The sequence below is a fragment of the Castor canadensis genome, chromosome 15 (genome assembly GCF_047511655.1).
Source record: "Castor canadensis chromosome 15, mCasCan1.hap1v2, whole genome shotgun sequence".
Classification (NCBI taxonomy): domain Eukaryota; kingdom Metazoa; phylum Chordata; class Mammalia; order Rodentia; family Castoridae; genus Castor; species Castor canadensis.
The window spans coordinates 66940440-66953162 of NC_133400.1; the positions used below are offsets into that span (position 1 = coordinate 66940440).

At 36.3% G+C, this 12723-nt stretch overlaps 1 protein-coding gene across 4 annotated transcripts in view; it reads right to left on the minus strand.

Moving 5' to 3' along the window:
- LOC141410490 (cyclin-Y-like) overlaps window positions 1–12723 on the minus strand; it is a 212756-nt gene that overhangs the window by 18957 nt on the left and 181076 nt on the right. For all 4 annotated transcript variants that reach the window (XM_074056395.1, XM_074056397.1, XM_074056398.1 and 1 more), the window contains exon 8: window positions 8804–8919. In XM_074056395.1, coding sequence (XP_073912496.1) covers window positions 8804–8919 — 116 coding nt within the window. The remainder of the gene's footprint in view (window positions 1–8803; window positions 8920–12723) is intronic.

Sequence of the window (12723 nt, forward strand, 5' to 3'; positions counted from 1 at the left end):
TAGTAAAACTTGCTTTAGAAAGTTGTGGGAGGGGGTGAATTTAATTAAATTACATTGTAAGCACATATGGAAATATCACCATGCAACCCTACTGTACAAATAATATATGCAAATTTTTTAAGTTGTGGAAGAATAAATGAAAATGCCCTTTGAAAAAGCTAAATGCTGCATAAATGCATGATATTCCTACCATAACCTGGAGCATGATACAATAGCTCTACCATACACCCTACCAGCCAGCCTGTCATTTCACCAAGCTTCATTAAGAGAATAACAGATGGGCAACATATAAAAGTTGACATTTGGAAAATGTGGGTTTTGACCTTTGGCTCTCTGCCCTCAGTCCCACAGGGTGGCCCTTAATTCTGTTCCACAAGAGACTACAGGAAATGCTTGTGTGGTCAAACTGGTTCCACCATTGGTTTTATTCCAACCAAAGCTCATTAGTTTTACTTTTCCCTTTGGATTAGTGGGTTATGATTTTATTTGTTACATTATAGAAGGTACTAACAGCTTGTATTTTCCTTATTCCCTGGCATTCAATCAACTACATATTCATTACATTTCCGTTCTTAAGATTAAGTGGTGGTTTGCTGTATATCCTTAGATTTGGTTGTCATTTTAAACATCTATTAATTATTCTAACCATAATTATATGCCATCCATTCTACATCTCTCATCAAGATAAATTAAAAATGAACTAGTATTCTAACTTCAGCCTTAAAAATCTAGTCCTCTACTTTCCAATAAAGTAGCCTCTGGACACATATGGCTGGTTAGCAGATGAAACATGACTACTCCAAATTGAAATGTGCTGTAAGTATAAAATATGTACCAGATTTCACAGACTTAGTATGAAAAAATAATATAACATATCTCAATAAGTTGTTAAAATGTGTGTTGAAATGATAATTTTTTGATTAGAAAAACAAGATATATTCTTAAAATTAATACTAACTACTTCATTTTATTTCTAATACAGTGACTGAAAAGTTTTACATTACAAATGTGGGTTGCATTATATTTGTACTGAACAATTTTGATCTACATGTTCAGAGTCTAGAAATTTCCATTCTTAATGACTATTTAGTATTACTAATTTAATTCATTCTTTTAAATGAAAGTAATTAATGGCTATTAATCATGCGGAAGTGACACTAACCTTAGTCTTCTACTTGACTTAGAAGCCTGTGGTAAGGACTTTCTGTCATTCCGAGTGATACCAAGTGCTGAACCAGAAGTGCTCTAATGCTGCACTTCCCTGGGGATGACCCCCTTGGCCTTGAGCTCTACTGAGCATGAGAAGCAGTGAGTGACACGTAACAGCCCATACCTTGCTGCATGTCTCAGGCAAATGTCCTAACACTTTTTTCAAAGCAAAAGCAAGAAATTAGAAAAGTAGATTTGTTCCTAGTAGTTTTGATTTACTTCAAACTCAGTTCTTAGTATGTGTGTAATGTAATATATGTATTATGACCACCTATTCATACATTTGGAGGTATTTTTAAAAAACAGGTGGCCATTACATTTGTGCCTGACATACTAAAAAAAAAAAAAAGAACCTTAAGGAAACTAAAAACAAAACAAAAAAAAAAAAAGAGAAAATATAGTGTTAAAAAAAAATCACCAATCATCCCTCACACCACTAGTTTCATCCATGGAACAAAAACAAGAATAACAAACAGGCTTAACTATGTGAAAAAAGAAATATTCTCTGATCTAAAATATACAGCAAAGCCTTCACTAAATATAAAGGAAGAATAAGCCTAAAATGAACCCAATTGTGTAAAGGAAATGAAAAGAGAGAGAGGGACAGACCCAGAGAGAACCAAAGAGAGAGAACTGATAAAGGCTCAAAAGAAAAGAGTTGGATCAGGTAAGTTTGTCCTGCATAATTATCCTACCCCTCACTAAGGAAGCACACTTTATAGCTGTGGCAGAAATTTATTGCTTCAAGACAAACTTCTACTAAGAAATTATTCAGCAAGTTTAATAATGCAAAATAGTGCACTTAGACTAACTTAATCTTAAATAGACCTGTATTTTGAAAACAACTCACAAAGTAGAAAATGGAGAGTCAACTAAAGAATGCTCAACACTACTGTTCAGAGGAACTTAGTATTATTCTGGGTTTTTTTAAACTTCTAGTTTTCCAGATACCCAAACTGAAGGACTGAATTTAGTTGACTTTCTCAAAAATAATAAACTGCCTGTAAAAAGAACAGAATGAGGAGTAAATTAATTTCCAGCTCCCTTTTCACTGATTTCTCAGATAATTATTTCCCTACACATCCTAACAGTGAAATTTGCTATTCTGACCAGACGAATAGCATTTCAGAGATTTAACATGAAAAAGTTACTTTTTTTATCATATTATTTTTGTATTGGTAGTACATTGTACATTTATGAAAGTTCTTACAATATATCATAGCTGAATTTACCTCTCCATCATTCTCCTAGAGCCTTTACTAGATAGATGATTCATGAATCAAGTTCAAATTTTTTATAAAATGGATACCTTTAAGGTATTTAAAGAAATACTTTTCTTTTTTATTAAAATGAGTTTAGGTTATTTATAATATTCTAAACTTTTCACTTTCAATATACCACAGACACTTTTCCTTTTCAATACTTTACTGCCTTTTTTATTGACATAGTTTTCCACTCTATGATGTCCCTTAGTTTTTTTACTCACCACCTTATCAATCACTACTTACTTAGGGCACATAAGGTTTTTCACTACTACCAAGAACAGTACAGGGATGTTCTTTGGCTCATATTTTGAAACTTATGTGAGGATTTCATTAGGATAAATTCCTAGAGGTGGAATTTCTGAGTCAAAAATTATGACATTTCTTGGTGCCTTTGACAGATAATTGTAAAAATCACAGTCCAAATCAGTTGGACAAATTTATAATTCCACAAGAAATAAATGAGATGGCGTCTCATAACCTCATAAACACTGAGTGTTATCAACTGTTTTAATGATGCCTGACAGGAGAAGAAAAATATATCTCAATTTTTGCTCCATTAAAATATTTTTGACAAATCAAAGTAGAGTGTACATTTTCCCTTACATCTTTTATCCTCTACAATCTTGCTTAACCAGTCTTTCCTTATGCCATCTGTGAAAAAATATTGTCCTTAACGTACACAATAAGAATGTCAATTTCCATGGCAATCTTCAGGCACATTTGGCCATGTGATCACACTGAGGGGTCCAATACAAATTACACTTGGTAACATCTCAGTCTTAATGGAAAGAAAATATTTTAACAAACTGGCACAATCTAGACTATATGTAATAATATTGAAACAACTTCAAATCTACCAGGTAGAGTAAACCCCAAATTAAGGGAAAACAGCAAGTGGAAGTTAGAGTTCTGTAAGTTCTGAGGGATGATCACTATAAGCAATTTATCCATCGTTCTTAGTAAATTCCTTCTCTTTCCTATCTTTTCTTTCTTCCTATCTGCCTTCATCTCCAAGTACACACTGAATTAGGATTTTTGAACTCTGGAGAAACCTGATAAAACAATCCAATTTGTTTTCTCTTTCCTTTTTTTTTTTTTTCACATCTGCAAATTACTCGTAACCATAGTTTAATCTCAAAAAAAGAGCACTAAATTTCAGCTTTCCCAGAATCAACAAATTTGAACCTCAAGTTGCAATGTGATTTAAAGATAATCATCTGCCATAATCTTTTAGACCAACAGCAAAATGTCTTACCAGAAATAAAACTTTGACCTATTTTTCTAGCTTCTCTTAATGCAAAAATACCAATACTAAAAGAGACAGGTTATGAGTAGTCTCTTCCAGGAATGGAAATTTACATCAGAATAAATCTGAATCGAGCCCATGATTTATACCCAACTCAATATTTTAAAGAAAAAATGTAATTGTGCAATTGTATAATTATGATTTAATCAATTGCTTATCTAAATCAATCAATAGCCTGTCAATATGCACCAGGATTGATTATATATTAACCATGATTTTCAAAGAAAACTTCAGAGGAAAACAATGACTAACAGAATGGACCTTTAGCAAGAATCTGAATTTGGATTTTGCCCTTTATGGGCTGACCGGTTTGGGGAAAATTAGATAACTAATTTACATCATCAGTAAAAAATGGAGTAATTATAGCTACTCCACAGTTTTATTATGGAAGTCAATTTAAATAATATTATATGTATATACAGTATTAGCATCATCTCAGCACAAAATTGTCCAAAATGATTAGCCATTATCATTCTTTAAAAGGTACTGAGATCCTTTGCTGCCTTCATCTTAGTTTCTTTGAAATTCATTGATTTGGAATTTCAACAACCTTAGTTTATATTGTACAAGACTACTAAATATCTATCGTAAGTATAAATTCTTGGTATACTTATACAACTTCCTTTTTATCTCTGACCTGTTGCTTATTCCTTAGTACAAAAGAATCTAGGTGGTTTTCCAGAAGGTTTTTAAAAAGACAGAAATGGTAAGAGAATAGAGTTGGAGCCCCCTGTTAGAGCTGGGATTTAGTTGATGTTCTCCCAGAAGGACACTGATACAAGGATTTGAGTGCAAATAGCTTTTTGTTTTTAAAGAAATGTAAGGAAATAGATACGAGATACAAAGAAGTGTGGCTTTTCCATCCAACTATCACTCTAGGTGACTTGAGCTTAACCTTACTGAGGAACTCTGACAGCCAGTGCAAAACACGTATCTTCCAGCTATTGTGTCCATGAGGTAGAGGAGCTGAGGTATTTATATCCCAGCTCCTGGGGTCACAGTTGAGGCTGCTCCCAGGGTTTGTTAATTCTCTACCACTTGTGGCCTCCTGATCATGGATAATGGGCATAGATGGTTTCTGTGGTTCTGGGGAAAAAGGAATCACATATCAAAAATGCTAATGCTGAGATGGAAATTAGTGGGCACCCACTGACTGACCAGCAGGATGAGAAGTATGGGCACTGGTATATGCTTCAGGGTGCCCAAAACTCAATCAAACTGAAAAAATGGGAGCTAAAAAGTAAATCATGCCTTGTGACAGAATTGATTCTCTAGGGTAAAAGTAACACATGAAAGAAGTATGAGCATAAAAAGCAGAAGGCTAAGATTTTTTGTTAAGTTAGAAATGCTGCAGTCACAAACAAAGCCCAAACTTTGGCTTGAAGGGTGTGGTACACATCTCAACTCAACTAATTTTATCTTGGTGTACATAAGCAAGAAACATATGGTGCTATCGGGCCTTCTCCAAAGGTACATGGGCACACCTTGGGCCTTTGGTTGCATCTTCATCTGACCAGCCATTATACATCCTGCAGTACTTCTCAAAGCATACCCATGGATGTTGTTAAGCCAGCTACACTATTCAGAATCTCAGAGGCAGGAGTCTGTTTTGGAGCTTCTCTTCAGGACTGCTGTTTCCTCTCAGGAAAATTTGAATACCTCCAGACTCCAGAAGTCCTTTTGTACTCAAAATTTAGCTCGTTATCATGGCATTTTCTTCATTTTCCTGGCCTGCTGCACCAACTTCAGTGGGTGCTGACTTCCTCTGCAATAGAGATCCAGGTAGAAATTGAGGGCTGGGAGTCTAGGCTGAAGTGGACCTAAAATTATGAGAGAACCTGTGACACCTGACCACTCCTTTCCTAACTTTTTCAGCAAATATTTATTGAGAACATACTTTTCTCTTAATATCTCTGGTAGACTTGCAGGATCAAGTAGGCCAGAAGCTGAAAAGTTCTCTTATATGGTGTGCCATTCAGTCCATTTCAGCTAAGGAGGTCAAAGTTGTAGACTAGATTGTCATGATCAGATTGTCATTTACTGTGCAATGTCTAAATGCCAAAATCTATCTAAACTCCTCCTTTGCCTTATTCCTGATCAGCTTGTCCCAGGGGGCACCCAAGTTAAATCCTTCTGTTAGACAAAAGATAACATGGACTGCTGGCAGTGGACATCAGTGTCTCAGCTATTATATGATAATATGTCATTATCATTGGAGGGGCATGTAAAACATTTGCAAGGAGTTATTTAACAGCTTTTCTTGGGATTCTTTGGGGTTGAAAGGATTTAGGAGTTGAAAGGCTTTAGGACTTTTTAGGTAAGAATTAAAGGATTTTCTTTATATACAACGATGTTTGTCATAATTATTCATTTTATTGATTTTTTTCCCCATTTTTAACATATTATCATGGATTTAATATCCTGAAATAAATATATCTCTGAAGGGGGCAATATGTGTTTTTTTAAAAACAACTGTGATCAATGTGGAGTTATCCTGACAGATTAATGTAGAAAAGAAACATATTTAAAAGATTAGTATAGGGAGAAATGACCCAAACAATATATGCACATGTGAATAAATGAATAATAATAATAAAAAGATTAGTATAAAAAGGAAACATTTTTAAAAGACTGAAAATAATTGGAGGATATTTCTCAAAGGAAAAATGATTATATTATATTAAATGATAGGTTTCAAGACCTTTCTATATTTTATAGTGGAATTTTTTCTGCTACCTAGAGATGTGAACAAATATGTTTAGAAATACAACCAAGTCTTTGTTTCTTTAAGAGTCTCATTATCCTTGTAACAAGATGATCAAACTGATAATGATACCATAAATTAAGTATAAATAGCCCTCACTAACAAGAAAAACACTGGTTGAATAACTTTTTAAACACACACACACACACACACACACACACACACACACACACACACACACAAAATACTAATAATTTACAGGTATTTCCTGGTGAGAACATGGAAGCAAGGTAAGAAGGAAGAGGGAAATAAATTATCATGCTAAATTTTGCCTTCATTATGTCAAGGAAACTGGAGCTAGCTTAAGAAGGAAACAAATAGCTCCTTCCCTGGGCCTATTTGATTCTGCTTTTCAGGCTATTCATTCTTTATAGGAAACTGAAAATGGTTAGCAAGCTTTTTCACATCTTTAGGGAGGTCTTTCCACTTTTCCCCAATTCCATCATGCCCTAGTATACATAATGCCACCCAAATTTATAATATATCTTTTTTGTTCAGCCTGGCCACTGCAGGCATGTCCTACATTTCCCCTACCCAGACAAACTACTCTACTTCCCATCCCAGAACCATATCCCATATCCTATTCACACTGTTAGCCCACTCTAAGATAGCCCCCCTCATTTCCTCTCTGCCTTATCCCTGGAACCTGTTCACATGCTTCAAGAAAGTATACCTAAACGAAATACATTTATTACTTACAAGCAATGGTGTACTAGTAAACCTTTAATAACTGGCTCTCCTTGAATGAGAAGAGGATTTCTGAGTTGTAGTTTTTTTCTTATTCCTGTGGTATCAGTTCTCCTACTGCAGCCAATTTCAAAACTTGGAGACAGTAAAGGCTCCACAATCTTGCTCTCAAAAGTTGGTGAAAGCTGTCTCCAGTATGTAATAGGAAGAAACAGTCCAAAGCACTGTAACTCTGTCTCAAGCCATTGCACTTGGGGTTGGGAAGGCCACACTGGAGTTTGAACTCAGGCCCTCACACTTACTAGGCAGTTAGTCACACTTACTAGGCAGGTAGTCTAACACTTGAGCCACTCCACCAGCCCTTTTTTGTGTTGGGTAGTTTTGAGATAGGAACACAAGAACTTTTTTCTCAGGCTGGCCTCAAACAATGATCCTCTTGATCTCTATCTCCTGAGTAGCTACAATTATAGGATAAGCCACCAGTGACCAGCTAAAGTATTGTATTTTTAAGAGAGAAGAGATACTTTAATAGAAGCAACACTGAGCAGAAGTAAAGAGAATGTAGTTCTAGCTCTAATTCTTCCATTATACAACCAGGTGACCCTAAAGCCCATTAAATCACTCTGGGTCTTAGTTTCTCTTCTATAAAATAACAAAAGCATACTGAATAACTTTCTAAAGCTCACTTCCTCTTCATTTTCACCTTCTAGTGGAAACTTCTCTTCCTCAGCTTTTTTCTACTTCCAAGATCACAACTGCTTGCATTTTTAGCATTTCTATGCCATGTGCATTTTCCCCATCATATAGCATTGTCACATTTATCTCAGAGAAAGGAGCTTCTTTTTTTTTTGGGTACCAATTTCTTTCTTTCCATTTTTCTCATATGCCACTTGTGAACATAAAGAAACTGAATTTTGGCTTATTTGGGCACTATTATTAATATCATAAAGGAAAGGTCAAGAAGACTTTATATACCAAAGCAAAACTGGACATTCAACAGAGTAACAAATGGAATTCTTTCTATTTCAGTTTTGGCCATGACTTTAAGGCCTAGATACTATGTAACCATGAGGCAAGAAGAGCATTGTGCAGAACTGCTAGAAATGTAAAAAACAGGTCCACCAGCGTTAATGATCTCCAAGCAATAAGAGCTCTGGAATTGGAAGGATTAGAGAATTCTGTAGAGAGTAACTGGAGTACGGCTTCCTCAACAGAGAAAGACTATGTTTTTGCCTTAAGCCAAATGAGAGGGCTGTCAAGGGAATAGTTGGAGAGTTTGACAAGGATCCCCCAGAGTTTAAGAGAAGTTAAAGGCCGATATAAGACACCATGGCTAGATTGGTCCACAGAAACAATACAGGAAAAAAAAAAAGGTAGGAATTAGGATTTATGTAGAGAAGGTGTGTACCACAAAGTTGGGAATAAACCTAGGGGTTTCTTGATAGGATTGCTACAAAGGACAAAGTGACTGGAGAGATGAGTGAAGTCCAGGAATTGAGAACAGAGTCCATGTTAAACTTTACATCACTGTTACAATCCTGAGAGAAACAGTTTAAAGGAGGGAATACTTACTTTGGCTCACAGTGGCAGAGGCTTGGCCCATGGTTGGCTGACTCCATTGCTGTAGCAAAGCAGAACATGGTGGCAGTAGGAGCACGTGGCAGAGGAGGCTGCTCAGCTTCTGGCAGCTGAGCAGAGAGAGAAATTGGAAGGGGTAAGGGACAAGGAACATCTTTGCAGATCACACCCCTGTAAACTATTCAAGGAAACACCCACACGCCAAGCTTCCATTCCTTGGTCCAGCTCTGGCTAGGTAATGGGAGAAAAATGTAAGGAGAACAGCAGGTTTAGACTATCATCATGGACTTGACTTAGAAGACTAGTAAGTACCAGAGAATAAAGAGTAACTTAAAATGCCTGAGATCTTCACAAAATTTCATCCAAGAGTTAGTGGAAAACTACTCAACATAATGTGTTAATGGGACAGAGGGGGAAAAAAAGCAAGGCTATTTCAGGAACTTTTTCTAATAAGTCCACAGTTTGTTGAATGTTTTCAAGGCCACTTAAAAATGCCTGGAGGGATCAGTTCATCTGCCCATTCACTTGCTCCTAACCAAGCGAAGTAAAACTTTATCTCCTTCAACTGTGTTGGTCCTCTATTTTACTTCCTTAGTAGTGCTTAAAACTGTGTTTTCTATTGCTTTTCACTGAAAATACACAGTATAGTTCTACTCCCTTAGATTTTTTAACTAGGCTAGAACTAGTATCTAAAACACTACTTGTAATATTCTTTATAAAGGAAAATATGTTCAACATTCAAAAATCAATGATTACAATGCAACCCATTTGGCAACTACATTCCCCTGTAAGTTATGCACCAAGGGTAACTGTACTTATAAAAGTCTTTATTCAAAATGATAACCCCCGACTAAAACTCATTATACCAATCTCCAATCCTTCAAAAGATATAGATGTTTTCCCAGAAGATCTGGTCTTGGGGATAAGGGAGACTCATTATTACATCTGTGTTAACTTGTCATGTTATGTACAGTCATGTACTCAGCAGAGGAATGGCACAAGCGATGACTTCAAGGCTAACATCTCTTGGGAGTTTGATTGACTAAGGTGATAAAGATGTAGTCTAAGAAATATGAACTTGCCCATGATGTTTTTCTCAAAATAGCAGCCAAAACCAATAGCCAAAAAAAGGACACAATACTGTCAGGTGAACAGCCATTTTTTACTACATTTTATACCAATTATTTCTTCTCACGTGACAAGTAGGCATTAATTTCAACCCCAGACCTCTATTTCACATACCTAGGTTTCAAAACAAAAGAAACACTGCCTTGGGTATCACAAAAATGATATGACAGCCTACCATATGAGGAATCCTTTTAGACTGCCAGCCAACAAGTTTGGTTTTTGAGGCTACAAAACTTTTGTAGGGTAGAAAGTTGAGGTAAGAGAGAAAGAAGACAGTTGTCCTCTCTTCTTTGAGAGTTCTCTGTATCAAAACATTAACTACATTTAGAGAGGTAGAAAAAGTGATAGAACTAATAATCTAGTGTCTGCTTGTTTCCATGGTGTCTTCAAGGTCCAGCAGATTGTGTCCTTGGCTGCTTCCTCTCTTCTAAGGACATGCTAAGCATTCAAGAAAACCTCCAAAAAAGGGTCTCCTGCCTGCCTAAAGTAATCCACAGCTATGGGACTGGGAAGTAGAGAATGCTCTAAACTAAAACCTTATGATGGAGAATGTTCTCTCTCTCTCTCTCTCTCTCTCTCTCTCTCTCTCTCTCTCTCTGTATGTGTGTGTGTGTGCACGTGTCTGTGTGTGCACGTGTGTGTGTGTGAAGATACATTTCCAGCCTTCTAAAGCAGTTTCCCAAATGCAGAGAAAGAACCAGGTCACAAAACATTCTCAGATTCTAGCCAGGTTCTACATGGATACAAAGGCTTAGCAGAGAAATTAATTTGATTTAATACTGTAGCAGTGCAAATCAAGAAATAAGGGGTTTAAATGAAAAAACATTTTCCCTAGTTAGTTCCCTAACTCCATTGTCTCAAATTTCAAATATTATTTCAAGGCATAAGAAAAGAAGAATAGGGAAAAGGGACAAGAGTCACATTGCATTGTTATTTAGAGAGGACCCTCAGCATCTGTCCATGCATCATTTATTCACTTCATTCAATTATTCATTCATTTACAAGTACGAATTAACTATTGCATTCCAAGTGCTGTGCAAGTTTGATGGAGCTGAGACTGTAAACAAGATAGAAAAGACTCGTGTTTCCATGAGCAAGCAGAGCACAATTGTACTTTTAGCAATAAATAAGGTCTAGCTGAGTCAAAGTCCAGACTCTGCTCCCTGATATACTTGACCAAGTTGGCCAACCTTTGTGGTAAAAATTCTAAGCTTGATACTATCTTCTGTCACTACCTAAAGTATGACATCAAACAAGTCATGAATACTTTCTGCTTCTCAATTGGATGATTATGGCACCCATTTTAATCCTTAGTGTACATTCAGCTGAGACTCAGAGAAGAAAATGAAGTTTTATAAAGCACTACTTCAGTAAAATGTCATATTACAAATACTGGGAAACACATGTAGTGAAAATTCTTGAGTTACCATTCTATTTGCTATCCAATTCAGCTCTAACAAAAAAAAATGCCTACTGTCAAAAGATAAGAGCCAAAAGTATGAAGCAAGTGATGATTATAACTAAATATTTACACAATGCAACCTGAAGAACATATAACAAACACTTGGTTCTGCATAAAATCTCAAGCTAGAGCATAATGATGTTCTGCAGAGTTTCTTTGAATTATTCATAAACTAAGAAAAAGTAAATGGATTTTTCTATCAAGTAATCTTCAGAGCTTAAGAGAAATAAAACAAATGGATTTGCCAAAATAGACAAATATGATTTTTTTTATTGAACAGATAGGTTAATCCTGAAGACTCTAGAAAAAGAAGTTAGGAAATAGTACACAAGAGTTTGGATTTTTTTCTGCCTTTCTCTTCCATCTCTCCACTAAAAGAGCCAAGGATGGGGAACTGGGGCTTTCTTTACCTTTCTTCCATAATCCAGTAACATTTTTCAGCTGGAAAGTGGGCAGTACTTCTCAGCTGTGATCCAGAATGATCAAGGTCAGCTTCAGAGAGGATGATTAAAAGGAGTAATTATGGAGTGGACAAACATTGAAACCATAAATTAATGTAAATGTTTTGAGTGACTTTACCTTTAGGAACAAAATATATTTTTTAATAAAGGGAATGTGCAAAAAAAAATTCACAAGTGGGTCTACTGGGTTCCTTGGAAGGCAATTGGTGCCTGGGGGTTCTTATGTTTAGACAATGAGGACAAGGGGTTTAAATGCAAACCCACTGAGGAACCAAAACCTGCCATTGTGGGAGCAGTCAATCAAAAAGATTTTCAATGAATACTTCTAGCAGTGGTGACATTGTGGATGCAGTGCAGCTCAAGGAGTTGCACTTTAGTGAAAGCTCAAGACTGCTTTCCCTATCTGCAAGTCCTGGCACACATATATGGGAGAGCTCTGACACTTTTGTGAACAGACAGCTTGATTCGCTCACCTTTGGTGTGGTGGGGTCTACCTCACCCTAGCACACTTCCCATAGGACAGAATATTAGCTTGGCATGAGATGATTTATCACCTAGTCATCCGAGCAAGAAGAGGTTCTGTTGAGGCCAAGTTCAGACTCCAGTACCACCACCAAGAAAAAAAGAAAGAAAAGAAAAAGAGTAAAACTAATACTATGAGCAACTGTATAGCAACAAACTGGATGGAGTAGATGAAATTAATTTTTAGAAAGTCAGAAACTAACTAATCAAACTCAAATAATAACCCAGGTAGACCTCTAAGAAACTGGTGAAGGGGATGGGGGCATGGCTCAAGTGGTAGAACACCTATCTAGCAAGTACCTGAGTTCAAACTCCAGTAACCACCAAGGAGGAGGAGGAGA